Source organism: Brassica oleracea, chromosome C3, assembly GCF_000695525.1.
Source record: "Brassica oleracea var. oleracea cultivar TO1000 chromosome C3, BOL, whole genome shotgun sequence".
In the NCBI taxonomy this organism is placed as follows: Eukaryota; Viridiplantae; Streptophyta; class Magnoliopsida; order Brassicales; family Brassicaceae; genus Brassica; species Brassica oleracea.
Window position 1 is genome coordinate 3,175,178 of NC_027750.1, and position 14,695 is coordinate 3,189,872.

Here is a 14,695-nt window from a genome sequence, read left to right on the forward strand (position 1 = left end):
TTCTTTAAACATGTATAACTAATTTATAATCTTTTATAAATTATTAAGTCATGATATAATATTTCTTCATATTTTACATTAATAACCATTATTTTTATATATCGTCTACAATTCTCTAATTACGTCTATTTGTTTAATTTTGTATATGATATCGAATATTCATCATAAATAGATGGTTTAAGATGCCAAAAAATCATTTACTTGGTGAATATAATACATCAAATATTACAAATACATCATTTAGTTAAATAAATAATCATAAACCAAAAATTCATATCCGCGCTGGCGCGCAGGTCAGTGTCTAGTTACAATTATTTGAAACAAATATTTCATGGATGCAGTGTGGTCTTATAATTTCTATGGATGTCATTATAATTTATAGGGTTGAAACTTGAAAGGTGACGAGGAAATAAATTTACTGGAAACAATATAAATTCGAAAGAGATTAATAAGTTGACATTATTAATTTAGATACTCACATGTCCCTCGGGGACTCTATAATAAAATTTTATTCCGTCATTTCTGTTTTGACGGAGAATTTAATAGAACGTGACAATCTTGTGTCCTGGGATCCTCCCATAGAAAAACAAATACATCCCATCTTCCCATTTTTTCTGGATTCATTTCGATCCCGAGGTGGGTTTTGATTTGAAAAAAAATGGCGGAAGAGTATACAGAATGTTTGCTGGAGAATAATAAGTACCATGAGCATTGCCCTGGCTGCAAGGTTGATCAGATGAAGAAGTCTCGCAGAGGATTCCCTTTCTCCGAGCTTTTGTCCGTTTGGATCATCGTCCTCTGCACCGGTACATTATTTCTCCATACCATACTGTGTTCCGTAGAAGAACATGTTGTTTCCTTTCCTACTTTTGTCTAACAAATAGTTTTTGTTTTGGTTCATCGTTTCAGCTCTGCCCATCTCCTCTCTTTTCCCATTCCTTTACTTTATGGTGAGTAGTTCACTTAAATTTTAATAATGTGTATCTGTTACACGCTTAGTTGAGTTTGGTAATGATTAGTAAGACTTGTAACCATAATATCTGGTGTGCTTTTTTTGTTGTTGTTGGTAGATTAGTGATTTTGACATAGCAAAGAAGGAAGAGGACATTGGGTTTTATGCTGGATTTGTTGGTGAGCCATCTTCATGTTGATCTCTTTAATGTTATATATAACCAAGTTCTTGACCACCTCAGGCTATTTCAAGTGTTACAATAAACTCACAATGTCTACTTTGAAGGTTGCTCTTTCATGCTCGGACGAACGTTAACATCTGTCATCTGGGGAATCATGGCTGATCGTTATGGTAGAAAACCAGTAATCCTCATAGGAACTGCGTCAGTGTTAGTAATCTTTACATTCTTGATTCGTGCATCTTCCTCTCATAATTTTTGTTTTATTTATTATCTAAAAAGTGCTTCAAAATTTTCTTGTCGTAGGGTCATTTTCAATACTCTCTTTGGTCTAAGTGTAAATTTCTGGATGGCCATCATCACCAGGTTCTGCCTCGGTAGTTTCAACGGCTTACTTGGTCCTATAAAGGTTGTTTCACGTCCTCCTCTTTAACATTTTTAACTTCTTGAATTTCATCACCCCGATAACTTTGATGAAATTTCAGGCATACGCAATAGAAATATTCCGTGATGAATATCAAGGTTTAGCACTCTCAGCTGTAAGCACAGCATGGGGCATTGGACTCATCATTGGCCCTGCTATGGGAGGTTTTCTTGCTCAGGTTTTTCTTCATTAACAAAATGCATTTCAATCTTTTTGTTTCACTCTTCTTGATTGCCTCTTGTTTCATCTCTGGACCGTGTAGCCTGCCAAGCAATATCCAAGTTTATTCTCAGAGGAATCAGTTTTTGGGAAGTAAGTAATTACTTTCATTACCTCCTCTTCACTTTCATTCAACTTAGTCTCATTGGTCTATAAATCATAATGCAGGTTTCCCTACTTCTTGCCCTGCTTAGTAATATCTTGTTTTGCACTTTTGGTGACCATTGCCTCACTGAGGATTCCGGTAAGCTCTTTACTTCTTCATGCTCCATTGAGATTTCTAGTTAACGTGCGTTAGCTTAATCCTATAAATGGTTGTTTTTATTCTTCAGGAAACATTGCACAATCACAAGATTGCTGATGATGCATCATCACATGATGAGTCTATCAAATTTTTGTCCCATGACCCTGAGTCTCATAAAGTGACAGAGAGAAATGAAAAAAACTCTCTCCTGAAGAACTGGCCATTGATTTCATCTATTATTGTATACTGCATCTTGTCACTTCATGATATGGCTTACACAGAGGTTTGACTCCACTTCCTCCACATTCATATTTGTTTATTTCCCCCCCTCCCCCAAAAAACATAATATCTTCGTTCTTTGCTAGGTCTTTTCATTGTGGGCAAACAGCCCCAGGAAATATGGAGGCTTGGGATACACCTCTGCAGATGTTGGTTCCGTTCTTGCATTTTCTGGTGTGTTCATACTCCTCAATGCTTAGCCTTTTCAACAGAAATGAACTGTTCTGATCACCTAAACACTACTACTACTTTCTTTCTAGGGTTTGGTCTCCTTGTCTTTCAGCTTTCACTCTACTCTTATGCGGAGAGGCTTTTAGGACCAATCGTTGTTACTCGTATATCTGGGGTAACCACTATCCTCTCTTGTTCTTACTGACAAACCATGTGACATTGAGCAGGAACGTTCTAATCTTGTGCTGGTTTTGGATATCTCAACAGAGTCTGGGTTTAGTTCTCTTATCAAGTTACCCTCTAATAGCAAAGTTATCTGGTTTAGTCCTTACCCTGACGCTAAACTGTGCATCCGTAGCAAAGAATGTTTTAAGCGTAAGTCTCTCATTATAAGTTTAGAATAATGTGTTATTATGGATTTTAGTATCTCATCTCAACAGTTGTGCAGGTTTCTGCTATAACTGGCTTATTCATACTTCAAAACAATGCCGTAGTAAGTATTTTCAGAACGTTGATTCAATTTAAATTTTAGGTAACACGGGAACTAAGACTAACCTGCCTCATTCTTTAATAAAAAAAAAACAGGGACAAGACCAAAGAGGAGCAGCCAATGGGCTTGCCATGACAGGGATGTCTCTTTTTAAAGCAATAGGTCCAGCCGCAGCAGGAATCATGTAATGCTTCAAATGAACATAACTTCTCACCGACAAGAACTTGTTTGTTAAGCGATGTATAGGTTTCTCACTTATGTTCACTCATTTTTGGGTTTGGTGGCAGATATTCTTGGAGTGAGAAACGTCAGGATGCTGCTTTTCTTTCTGGTAATATGATCTCTTGGTATTCATGTGCATATTGTGCTCATTAGCTTACATGAGTTCAGGGCTATAAAGAAAAACATTGTACTTTGAATGTGCAGGCACACAAATGGTATTCTTTATTCTGAATACGGTCTTGGCACTGGGAGTTGTATTAACGTTCAAACCATTTCTAGCTGAAACAAAGCAGTAGATTTCGATGAAATTTTGATGGTATTCAAATTATACGTCCGATTTTTATTTTTATTTTAGATCGTATTATAGCCTGATGTCAAGTTAGATCAGAGCCTTGTTCAAACAATATCACAAGACACAACTTGTTAGAATGTTTTACCATATTATTATTCAACTTACAGAGTAAAAACATTAACACTCTTAGCTTTGTCATTGTCATGGTTCTGCGCCTTCGTGCATGGAGAGTGTGGATTGTGTCTAAGAGTTTTATCCATTATGCCAACTTAATTGTACAAATATTATATAGTTGGAAGGCAATGCACTCGCATAATGTGATTCCAGATCCAAGCTCTAGTAGCTACTGTTAATTAATAGTGCACAAAGTTAACTTGTAAAGATTATGGATATTATTAAACATTCTCAACTAATTTAATAAAAAGATAAAGGACAAAGAGTGAGGTTAGACGATATTCTCTTGTTTTCTTCAAGTATCACACTACAGAGGATACATAATGTACCTCACTTCCATATTTCGCTACGGGCTAAAAAGAGAACCATTTGGATTTTGTTTTTTTTTTCAGATAGAATATTTTCTAAACGAGACTGATCCTTTGTGCGGTTGCTCTGGTCGTGCTCGTTGTCACTGAATCACTTGATGGGCTCTCTCTGTCTCCTTCGTTCTTCCTTGTATCATGTGCTTCTCCCGGCAACCTTCAAGAAAACAACACATGTGAGAATTAATAAGTCCAATAGTGTTAATGCATATGTATACTAGAAGAGGACAAAAGGCTAACTATAGTGCAACCAATGGTAGCAAAAAGAGTTAAAAGAGCACATACCCTAGTTGCAAAGTTGTGTCTGAGTTGGTGTTCTGGAGGCTGCAGTTAATGTCGCCCAAGCAAGTGTTGCTTAAGAGTGATTTCTTAGGATCTATAGCGAAGCATTTGATGTAGGATGGAACATAGTGTTGGTTAATCGACGGGAGAAAACTCCTGAGTTCTTGAACCTATATATTTCCAAGAGAAGATGATTAGAAGTAGTAGAAAGAAGACTTAGTGATATGTGATGATTTAACACAAATTATAAGAATGGTTTCGTTCACCTGTCTACGTAAGGTCTCATTTTCCAGCTCCGCTCGTTGTTCCTGCAAAATTTAAGTGGTCTGGATGATCAATTATTGCGTCATACGCAGTTAAGATAGCTAGCTACAACATGAACCCTCTCAAAGGATACAATAGGCAGTAAAGAGGGGACATGCATTTTTAAAAGGGTTCATCAGAATCATGTGATCACATAAGCTTGCATGCTTAGAAGCTAATCAGGAAAAATCAAGTGTTTCATATAACTCAAGAATTACCTTAAGCCGTGACTCTTCAAGTTGTTTAGTCAGCAATAGTTCCTGAAATCACATAAACTTGTATTCAGAAAAATGCAAATATGTTTTATGAGAAAAGAAATGGGGAAGAGAGATATTACTAGTTTTTACCTTTCGCTCTCTCACAGATATCAATGAGAAATTTAGTTGCTTCTCAAGGTGTTGCAGCTCTTTCAAGCTCAGAAGATTCAAGCGCTTACCCTGCATCTGTCTACAAACACACACAAAGACAAACCATATAAGACATAAAAGTGGTGGATGGTTGGGGGACACAATAAAAATAAGAACATAGTTTGGATTAAGTTGCATACAAGTGTTTCTCTTGAAGCATTGAAATCTCATCCTTTAAAAGGTCCACCTCTGTACACTCCTCCTGGTTCTAAACAGCATGTCAGGTTATAATGTATCAAGACAAAACAGTCAAAACACTTGAGTATCATCTAACCTCTGCTTTACAGTTAATCCCAGGAACATCTGAAGAGATCTGGTAATTGCCGTATCTCAAAAGCGTTTTCTTCATGCTGAAAACCAAATGACAAATTAGATCTAAGAAGTAATGTGAGATTAATTACGACTAATGAATCCGAACAAACATGCAAGAACCAATTCCACCAAGAGCAACATATCTTAACCCTCAACAGCTAACAAATGTTGACATGCAGATACGAAATATGGAATTAACAAAATGATTGATTAATTACCATCTAGTACTTGAGAACTCGAAGAGCTTGCCAGACTTGGAGAAGACAATGACGGCAACCTCAGCGTCACAAAGAACAGAGAGCTCATGAGCTTTCTTGAGCAAACCAGCACGCCTCTTGGAGAAGGTAACTTGCCTGCTATTGGCATTCTCAATCCTCTTTATCTCAATTTTTCCACGACCCATCTTCAAGCACAGAAGAGAAAAAAGAAGAAGAAAGAGAATGAGTTTCAATCTCTCTACCTAAAATGGATATTGAAACTCCTTTTTTGGGGTTACAATCTATAAAAGGAAGACATAAAGATTGCTATATTTGGATGTAATATACTCCATATAAAAAGAGAGATTAGTACAAACTACAAAGAAACATAAAAGTGTGTTTGTGTTTGCATGAGCACTGTTTTGCGTGCTCCTCTCTCTCTCTTTTAGAGTATTTGCATGACACCTTTTTGCCACATTTAGAGGGTTTGCCAGTTCCTCTGGGACCCACGTTTCCTTTTGTTGCCATAAACAGTTGTGATTCTTCTTCTTTTTTCCATTGTTTAAAAAATATATTTATTGCTTTACCAATTGTCTTTTTTATATTTCTTTTTATTCTGCCGAGAAAAAAAATATTTCTTTTTATTTTATTTTAAGCTATATTTATTAAAAAAGCTGTACTTGATGTCGATGGTATAAATCAGACCAAGACTTGGTAAAAAACTAAACAAATAACAAATCAGTTAATTGATTTTTGTACAGAGCAAGAAGTGAACACATAATTTTTATTAACGAAGGAAAATGTGATTTTGAAATGACTCAGAAATTTAAACGAACGAAGAATTCAGATCATATACTCTCAAACACAATTCTAACTGGCGCAGATCATATGATATAAGTAGGAAAATCATCTATACACAATTGTTTTTTTTTTCTTCAACGTTTTCTTTTTGACCATTTAGAAATTTGATTCCATCAGACAACATTGTAGCACCACTGATTACAACTATCTACATTAGACAAGGACAACATGTTCTGCTTGCTACTTTCTATACAGACTTCCCTCGGAGAACCTTTACTAAACTGGCTCTGAAGGATTCTCCAACTCCACCCCAGAACGAATACTTTGATCCGTACAACCAAAGCTTCACTGACTTCTTCCAACCTTCTCCTCTCGGAAACTCCATCTCCCTAGCAATGCTGGACTGCTCCCAGTCTTCTTCACCGTCTTCCAAAAGCGGCAGCGCTTCAAACCCACCAGACTCCAGGTGCTTGATCCACCCGCGCATCAGATAGTTCACCACCTACTCAAAGGGGGTTCATTATTCATATCCACAGCTTTTTTTTTTTTTTTGAGAAAAGTTTTTAACTTGTTCATTTTGTACCTCAGGGACTTCATCGTGTGGGCAATGACCCGCTGGGCTGATCTCGTAGTAAGGAGCGTTGGGCAATTCCTTCTTTATCTTCTTTCCCCATATAGGTCCCACCCATGGATCTTCTCTTCCATACATTAGACATATCTGAACATTGTTCTCCTTACACCTAGCAAACACAATCAAATATAAGACCAAACACACAGAGGGAAAAGCATATAGAACCATGTCTTATACCTAGATAAAGCTTCGGAGAAAGACAGCTCTCCACCAGGAGCAAACATAATCGACGCAAAGGACGCTGCAGCAGCCGGGTGCTGCGTGATCTCCACAATACGTGAGAATACTTTATCCACATCAGTGGAATGGTCTTTGTACACCTGTTTAAGTATCTCAGCTATGCTTTCAGGATCACTTATCTTTTGCCACCTGGCGGATTCATAGAAGATATTACTCAGACTGTGCTAGAAAAATATTACTTTTGCAGGTAGGTAAGAAGAAGAGTTACACTTACACCAACTCTGTGAGTTTTTTAACTCTTGCCGGTAGAGGGAATGTCCCAGACCATGGAAAGAGACGTGCTAGCCGTGGGGATCTTACTGGATTAGGGAAGAAACCCCAGAAAGGTGTCGCGTTAAGCAACGTAACACCTTTCACCAGATGAGGATGGGTTGCCGCAAAGTAGAGAGCTACATAGCCTCCAAGCGAGTTCCCTGCAATGTACACTGGCTCACCGATAACCTGAACAACAAAAACCACATACTCACCCACTCAGTAACTTACAGTGTCCGAGACAAGACAGTGTGAACTTATAACTAAAGTTGATAAAGACCCCAAAGTATATTTTGAAATTTTCATAATACAAGTAGTTTTCATATTTCAATTCAGTTTTTTCACTTATTGTATATTGTATGACCAATTAAATACTATAAAGTTTTTTTTATAATTGGTTGAATTTATCAATTAAATGCTACTTTTTAAAAAAAATAACAACTTTCTTAAGAAAAGTGGTAGAGAGTATTGTTTACCTCTTCTACAATATATTGAACTTGTTCCCTCCAGAGATCAAGAGAGTATACAAGTTGATCAGCCCATGGTTGAGCTTCATTACCAAACCCCCAAAACGATTCACTATCTTCCAAGGAACTTGTTTCTTCAGACATAGTAGTGGTAGTAGGATCTTGAGTGGGGAGAGACAAACCCTGACCAACAAAATCAACCGCCCACACTCGATAATCCCTTCCCAAATCCGTAAGCTGCTTCTCGTAGTGAAACGAACCAACACCAAACCCAGGAAGAAACAACACCGCGGGAGCCTCCACGTTTTCACATCCAGATTTCTCGTAGTGTACAGTGAGGTTAGGCTTCCACTCGCACTGAGAAGGAGTGATTCGAGCAGCAGAGGCTTCGCCGTTGGATTGGTCAGGCAGACCAGGAATCAAAAGCTTTGATTTTGAGTCTCCTCGTCTGGCTAAACTCCCCAAGTCCTCATTCTCACCAACCACGTAACCATCAGAAGTTCCGTTCCGAATCACAGATCTTGATTTCTTGATACCAGAGCTAGATAATAAGATGTTCGATCGATTTGGGACTAGTCTGTTACTACTCCAAGTCACAAGAGAGCAGTGAGGCAGGAAGTTCTGTGAGATTATCTCCATAACAAAATTTAAAAAAATCCTGTAACGAGACAAAGTTTAATAGAGAGTGATTATGTTTGAATTGCAGATTTAAAATTCAGCACATAGCAATTCAAGTTTCGAGCAATCTTCGGTCGAATTGAAATCAAACAACAACCGATTAATCAAACTAATAAATTAACACAAACAAAAGAGAGAGAGAGATAGCGAGCGAGAGGTGTAGCTTGTACCTTCTTTCAGATTGCGGATGCTAGAAGCTTCATATAATGATGGGGGGGTCTTAGCACGCTTTTGTAGAAATTAAAACCGTCGATTTTATTATAAGGACGGTGAGGAAAGAAGGTTAAATAGTTTGGTTTGCTTGTTGCCTTGGTTAACGTTCGGTGCAAACCGACAACAACGTTTTTTGTCGAGCTCTTATTATTTTCCAAGGATTCCAAAATTCGTCCTGGCCCTGGGCCTGGGGGGGTCTCATTTCTTCCACAATATGACATTTTTTGCTAACTTGACAATACGAGGGGGCAAGTGTGTCGCAACAAAAACGTTTTGAGTTATTTGTTAGGTGGATTTTGTCACAAAACAATCTTACAACTATTTCAATCAAATTTAATTACTTTTACTTGTTTTGCTCATTATTTTCGCATGTTCTTCCAGTTGGCGTCCAAATAGATTCGATTTAGTGCGGTTTAGACGGGTATAAAGTGGCACAAGGCTATATTAAACGATTGGTATAAACTGTGGTTATGAATCTTCTAACAAACACAACCAATGATGACAGAAAAAAAAACAATCAACACAACTCACCCTCAGTCTTTACTAACCTTTCTCTTTTCTTGTTACAACAACCATAGATAATATGGTTACATCTCCTAGGCCCAAATAAGAAGACCCATTACTAAACCCAACTATAAGACCGTATAATCCGGTTGGTCCAATACCGTTGACAATTTCGAATAAAGTTTTAAATACGCAAACCGCGTTTTTTTTTTGTTTTTTTAAGTCCCATTTCTTCTCGTAAGGGAATCGAGTAAAAAGAGAAAGATAATAATAATTGTGAAAAGATAATAATTTGTTTGACAGGAAAAAAAAAATAAGAAAAAAAGAAAAGAAACAGAAAACTTCTTTTTGCTTTACAACGAAGGCAAAAGGCTAATTCAGAGCTCCTTCTCCTCCACAATCTTCTTCTTCTCCACCAGAATCACCATCATCATCATCGTTTATTCATTCCATCGATTTAGCGTTCTTCTGATCATAGGTGAGATATCATTTCCTAGAAAACGTAGTGCCGATCGTTCACGACTCAAATCAGATAAGCTGATATCGTTTTTTTTTTTTTTTTTAATTTTCTCTGCAGACGTTGAGCGAAATCATCAATTTCCATTTCTGATCGATCGGTGAGGATGCGATTGTTCTCTTAAATGTCTTGAGATTTCATCTATTTGTTCGAATTTTGATCGTAGGGGTTTTGATTATGTTAGGTCATCGTTGTTTTCGTTGATCGTGAATCAATGGCGGGGCTAGAGAAAAACGCGGAGCTGAAGAAGACGACGACGAGATCGAGTTTCTTCAGCAGGTCGATGACAACTCATCACGGGAGGCCAGTAGCTTCGTCCCTCAACCCTTCCCTGAATCGCACCACCTCCATCACCAAATACTACACCCCCGTGGAATCAGTCGGGAGCTCTCTCAAAGGCAAAGTCAAGGACCTTTGCAGATTATTCGAAGGCTCCAAATCAGTCAAACCGACCTCAACCGATCCTACTCCTCAGAAACAGCAGAAGCTAGGCAAATCGGTTTTATCCGAATCGCGGTTATCTCCGTTCCTGAGCTTAAGCAATTCCGTGACTCGCCTCCCCGGGACGGAGGACAGGATCGTGGTGTTTTTCACGAGCTTGAGAGGGATTAGACGGACGTATGAGGATTGTTACTCCGTTAGGATGATTTTTAGAGGGTTTAGGGTTTGGATCGATGAGCGTGATGTCTCGATGGACGCTGCTTACAGGAAGGAGCTCCAGATTGCGATGGGAGAGAAGAGTTGTGTGTCGTTGCCTCAGGTATTTATCATGGGGAAGTATGTTGGTGGTGCTGATGTGATTAAGAGCTTGTTTGAGATTGGTGAGCTCGCTAAGATTCTTAAGGCTTTCCCTGTTAGAGAGCCGGGGTTTGTGTGTCGTTGCTGTGGGGATGTTAGGTTTATTCCGTGTTTGAATTGTAGTGGGAGTAAGAAACTGTATGATGAGGATGAAGATAGGGTCAGGAGATGTCCGGATTGTAATGAGAATGGGTTGATACGGTGTCCTGATTGCTCTTCTTGAGGGGAAGAGAAGACAACCTGAAAAAAGGAAAGAAAAATAGAGATGTATTTTATTTTGTGTTGTGATGTGATGTGATGTGATGTGATGTAATCCATTGGTGTGTAGATCAAAGTGAATGATGATGATGCTGCAAGTATCTGAAAATCTCTTTTGGATCAGCAGCTTACATTTCACTTTCGGCTTTTAAGATTTGTTGTGATCATCGGTCTTGGGAGTGCTGATGATCGTTGATTTAGATAATGTGTGTTTGCTTGCTACTGAGGACTAATGTAATTTGTGTTTGTCGAAATGTCTGAAACGGGTAGTAAGCATTTCGGCTCTTGTGTGTCAATGTTGTGAAAAAAACAACTCTGTTCGTGTGCTATGTATTTGAGTGTAGATACTTGGTGTGTTTATTTGGTGTTGTGTTTGATTACGACCGTAGTTGTTTTCTATATGATCCCTTAAGTTGTTCGCATGATAGTCTGTTCATGACAACTTGGTAAGAACTGAGAAGTGTTCTACAATCACACGCCTCGATCTTGTTTGCTTGTTTGCTAGAGATTTATGAACTCTTTCTTACCATGTCTAGAGTTCTTGTGTATACATTTCCAAAATGGCCCAACTAGTATCTTTCGTTAAGCCCAATGTTTGATCCTTGAAACCGAAAGCAAGTTCCACTCTTGAAAAGCCTATATGTAATAGTGATGAGCCCATCCAATGTTTCGTTTTCCTTCTGCCATCCCTTGCAATTGAGCCAATGCTCACAGATCTGATGTTTTCATTTTAATTTTCCGCAATGCATTCGAGAATTTTTCAAAAGCAAAATTTCAAATAATTCAAAAGATGAATTAAAATTCAAAACCGTATAGATGTTGTGAAAAGTGTTTGTTTTTTCTTTTTTTTTAACTGATATTACCGTCTCACAAGAAACGATTATACACAGATAAAAAACTAATTTACTTATTTATCGTCAAAATGTTATTTTTGTAAAAGAGAAAATTTGTTATAAACTTATAATGGTCGTTTTGCATTTGATCCTTTTTACTCAGCTAATCCAAATATCCAATATATAAATATCAGTTTTTCTTTCGGCACGAGGCAATCCTCTTTACGTTAGAATTAGCATATTTCCTATCTTTTATAGTTTAGTCAGAATTGACGGTTATAGATTGTTTTTCACGCAACGCTTTCCACTTTAGTCACAAGCTTACGTGAACAGTTGAGCTACTGTAGGTATCTTCTTTACTCACGCATCCCTCCTCCAGTTGAATGCACACCTTAATTTACTATCCACTAGATATATAACTTTATTAGTTTTTCGTTTTTTGAAAATCATACTATCTCTTCTATCCACAAAATTTCATTCATGGTATAGGTTGGGATATAATTTCCACGCAAAAGAAATTTGATCGGGGAACTATTCCAATTTCCAAGTTGACAATGTCAAGTAAGTTTTACGTCGAACACTACATCAACATATATATATGTATATATATATATATATATATATATATACGGCCGTCGAGCATAGGAAACCATGTCAAAGTCTCTGCTGGATAATTAAAAATATTTTTTAAAAAATAGTGTAGACGATAGGGTATAGGGTAAGATATTGAGACTCTTTGGCCTAACGGAATATTATATCAATGAGAACCATGTGATCACTCGTGATTGCTTTACTTTAACTTGGCGAGAGCCGAGAGGAGAGATAAATAAAGGAGCGAAAGCTGTTCAACCAAGCAAACTCGCAAATGAGTAAATACCAGATCTATTCCTCTTCGGTTTCTCTTATACATATATACACTACATCTTCTTCCTTGCGATATGTAGTAGATAATAAACTAAAAAAAGAGTGAAATTCTTGGTAATGCAAGTTTGTAGCCAATTAGAATGCCCTTTTTTCAAAAAAAAAAATGTTTGTAGCCAATTAATTCTCCAAAAAAATTATGTAACCAACTCATGGTGACTGAATCGTTGAGAGAATCACTACTAGCTAGCTAGTTAATTAATCCACATAGCTAGATGGAAGATTGGTATAATATTCTCCATGCCAAAAATCAAAAATAACTGGACGCTTATTAGTTTACTATAACATGTAAATGTTTCTGCATGGTTAACAAAATTATAATTCATGCACTTTTTACGTAGAATAGAAGATTTCTCTGCTTTTAAGTTTTAACCCAAAATGGTTTGGAACCCAACCGTAATTTTCCCAGTTATTAATTACCACTCTTTTGGATATTTCCGCCACATACGTTGTCTATATCCAAAAACATTGGGATCTATTTTAATTAGATATACCAAAACATGTAGAAGGGACATGTTACCAACAGAGAAGTTTTCCTGTAAAAATTATATATATGTGTAAAGTTCTGAAATAAAGTACAATGCACATGAAACACTAAATACATGTATTTCTTTCATACACAACGACATGGATATAAATCCAACATTATCTGCGTATTTAAAAAAACTAGACAATGTATGAGGGGGGCTTGAGTGTGACAATCAACCATGTGAAATCTTGCTGTTTTATATATTATCTTAGTCTTTTTGCTTTATTTAATTGTTATTTTACTATATCTGGCGATAAGCTTATGCCAACTGACTTTCAAATTAAATTGAATATCCTGGATTTGTAGGTTGTTGGATCTAATGTACGTTATAAATAATAAAACAACAAGACACAAATTAATATTTTATTTTGTATATCCAGTGATTTAACAACTAGAAATACGCTTTTTCCATCCAGTTAGGAATAGATGCTTAACAGAAAAAAAAACAATAAAATGTCTATTAAAAACTAATGGATGATTATTATGTTTTACAAGATGTTTAAACTTTGGAAAGATTCTACTCTTGTGTTGTCTCCTTCCGGACACACTAGTAGTATTATTTAAAAGAGGATCTCAAACTACATATGGAATACGGTGACTAATCAATTGTGGCTATATTATTAGCCTGGGAATATAAATTACTAGGATAAGACCTGCGCAAGGCGCAGAGTAAGTTTATTTGTATATATTATCGATAGTTTCTTTTATATATTTGATCATTTTATTTATATATATATAATTTTTTGTTGTTATTATATAATTTCTTTCCGATGGATCAGTTCAATTTTTATTAAAAATAATGAAACAAAACTATAATTAATACATCATGGGTTATCGGATTGGACATTAAACAAATTATGACATAAAAACCTTATTTTTTCCATCAAACACATTCTTGAAAAAAGTGAACAGTATTGTTTTCACAGTTGAATTATTTTGACTTTTATCTTCCATATGATTTTGAAAGCTTTCAAATCAACCATCGAATTGATACATGTCATTCTAATGTTAGGAAAACTTACATTTTTGTAATTTAAAGTCGTTTTAAAAAATTCAAAATATAACATATAAGAAAAAAATCTAACATATAAGAAAGTTATAACATATAAGTTGTCCTCATTTTTGTATTTTAAAGTCGTTTAAAAAAATATATAACATATAAGGTTTCCTCATTTTTTTTTTAATTTAAAGTCATTTAAAAAAATTTAAAATATAACATATAAGAAAAAATCTAAGATTTGGTAACTTTTTGCATCCTTCTTCATTTTTGTTTAATTTTATATTATTAAAAAAAATAAACAATCACATTAACCATATAATAAAAAAATTTGATTTTTTCTTATATGTTATATTTTGAATTTTTTTAAATGACTTTAAATTACAAAAATGAGGAAACCTTATATGTTATATATATACATTTTAAATGACTTTAAAATAAAAAATGAGGACACCTTATATGTTATATTTTTCTTATATGTTAGAATTTTCTTATATGTTATATTTTGCATTTTTTTAAAACGACTTTAAATTACAAAAATGTAA

The 14,695-nt window shown here is 35.9% G+C and overlaps 4 protein-coding genes across 5 annotated transcripts; 2 read left to right on the forward strand and 2 right to left on the reverse strand.

The window, feature by feature from the left end:
• Positions 1-518: 518 nt before the first annotated feature.
• On the forward strand, positions 519-3,656 carry LOC106329383 (protein ZINC INDUCED FACILITATOR-LIKE 1-like). The gene is made up of 16 exons (XM_013768026.1): positions 519-806; positions 910-950; positions 1,071-1,131; positions 1,238-1,340; positions 1,437-1,539; positions 1,616-1,732; positions 1,817-1,866; positions 1,942-2,017; positions 2,106-2,300; positions 2,383-2,470; positions 2,557-2,642; positions 2,735-2,842; positions 2,916-2,960; positions 3,053-3,141; positions 3,245-3,288; positions 3,384-3,656. Exons 1-16 carry the CDS (start codon positions 659-661, stop codon positions 3,473-3,475), a joined length of 1,446 nt encoding a protein of 481 aa, XP_013623480.1. The 5' UTR covers positions 519-658; the 3' UTR covers positions 3,476-3,656.
• A 184-nt stretch (positions 3,657-3,840) lies between these two features.
• LOC106329384 (agamous-like MADS-box protein AGL15) lies at positions 3,841-5,933 on the reverse strand. Of its 2 annotated transcripts, none has more exons than XM_013768028.1 (8): positions 5,533-5,933; positions 5,277-5,352; positions 5,143-5,204; positions 4,943-5,042; positions 4,814-4,855; positions 4,559-4,600; positions 4,296-4,462; positions 3,841-4,167 (listed from the first exon to the last, which is right to left on the reverse strand). In XM_013768028.1, the coding sequence occupies exons 1-8, from the start codon at positions 5,715-5,717 to the stop codon at positions 4,050-4,052; spliced, it is 792 nt and encodes a 263-aa protein (XP_013623482.1). In that variant the 5' UTR covers positions 5,718-5,933; the 3' UTR covers positions 3,841-4,049. The 2 variants fall into 2 exon arrangements, with proteins under 2 accessions (XP_013623482.1, XP_013623481.1); XM_013768027.1 differs by having other exon boundaries at positions 5,143-5,210; positions 5,533-5,929.
• A 441-nt stretch (positions 5,934-6,374) lies between these two features.
• On the reverse strand, positions 6,375-8,863 carry LOC106336262 (pheophytinase, chloroplastic). The gene is made up of 6 exons (XM_013775044.1): positions 8,751-8,863; positions 7,912-8,560; positions 7,398-7,624; positions 7,121-7,312; positions 6,896-7,052; positions 6,375-6,814 (listed from the first exon to the last, which is right to left on the reverse strand). Exons 2-6 carry the CDS (start codon positions 8,539-8,541, stop codon positions 6,560-6,562), a joined length of 1,461 nt encoding a protein of 486 aa, XP_013630498.1. The 5' UTR covers positions 8,542-8,560; positions 8,751-8,863; the 3' UTR covers positions 6,375-6,559.
• A 708-nt stretch (positions 8,864-9,571) lies between these two features.
• Positions 9,572-11,276, forward strand: LOC106328184 (uncharacterized protein At5g39865-like). Its single transcript, XM_013766569.1, has 3 exons — positions 9,572-9,775; positions 9,875-9,914; positions 9,999-11,276. Exon 3 carries the CDS (start codon positions 10,029-10,031, stop codon positions 10,833-10,835), a length of 807 nt encoding a protein of 268 aa, XP_013622023.1. The 5' UTR covers positions 9,572-9,775; positions 9,875-9,914; positions 9,999-10,028; the 3' UTR covers positions 10,836-11,276.
• Positions 11,277-14,695: the final 3,419 nt, after the last annotated feature.

Bases quoted from the DNA above. Each gene is read 5' to 3' on its own strand.
- LOC106329383 (XM_013768026.1), top strand. From the start codon at position 659: ATGGCGGAAGAGTATACAGAATGTTTGCTGGAGAATAATAAGTACCAT. The intron at 1,733-1,816 runs GTTTTTCTTCAT...TGGACCGTGTAG, and splicing joins TGGGAGGTTTTCTTGCTCAG to CCTGCCAAGCAATATCCAAG. The intron at 2,471-2,556 runs GTGTGTTCATAC...CTTTCTTTCTAG, and splicing joins TTCCGTTCTTGCATTTTCTG to GGTTTGGTCTCCTTGTCTTT.
- LOC106329384 (XM_013768027.1), bottom strand. From the start codon at position 5,717: ATGGGTCGTGGAAAAATTGAGATAAAGAGGATTGAGAATGCCAATAGC. The intron at 4,601-4,813 runs GTAATTCTTGAG...TAAATTTTGCAG, and splicing joins TTGAAGAGTCACGGCTTAAG to GAACAACGAGCGGAGCTGGA. The intron at 4,463-4,558 runs GTGAACGAAACC...GGAAATATATAG, and splicing joins ATGAGACCTTACGTAGACAG to GTTCAAGAACTCAGGAGTTT.
- LOC106336262 (XM_013775044.1), bottom strand. From the start codon at position 8,541: ATGGAGATAATCTCACAGAACTTCCTGCCTCACTGCTCTCTTGTGACT. The intron at 7,313-7,397 runs GTAAGTGTAACT...TGAATCCGCCAG, and splicing joins AAAAAACTCACAGAGTTGGT to GTGGCAAAAGATAAGTGATC. The intron at 7,053-7,120 runs GTATAAGACATG...TGTGTTTGCTAG, and splicing joins TTCTCCGAAGCTTTATCTAG to GTGTAAGGAGAACAATGTTC.
- LOC106328184 (XM_013766569.1), top strand. From the start codon at position 10,029: ATGGCGGGGCTAGAGAAAAACGCGGAGCTGAAGAAGACGACGACGAGA.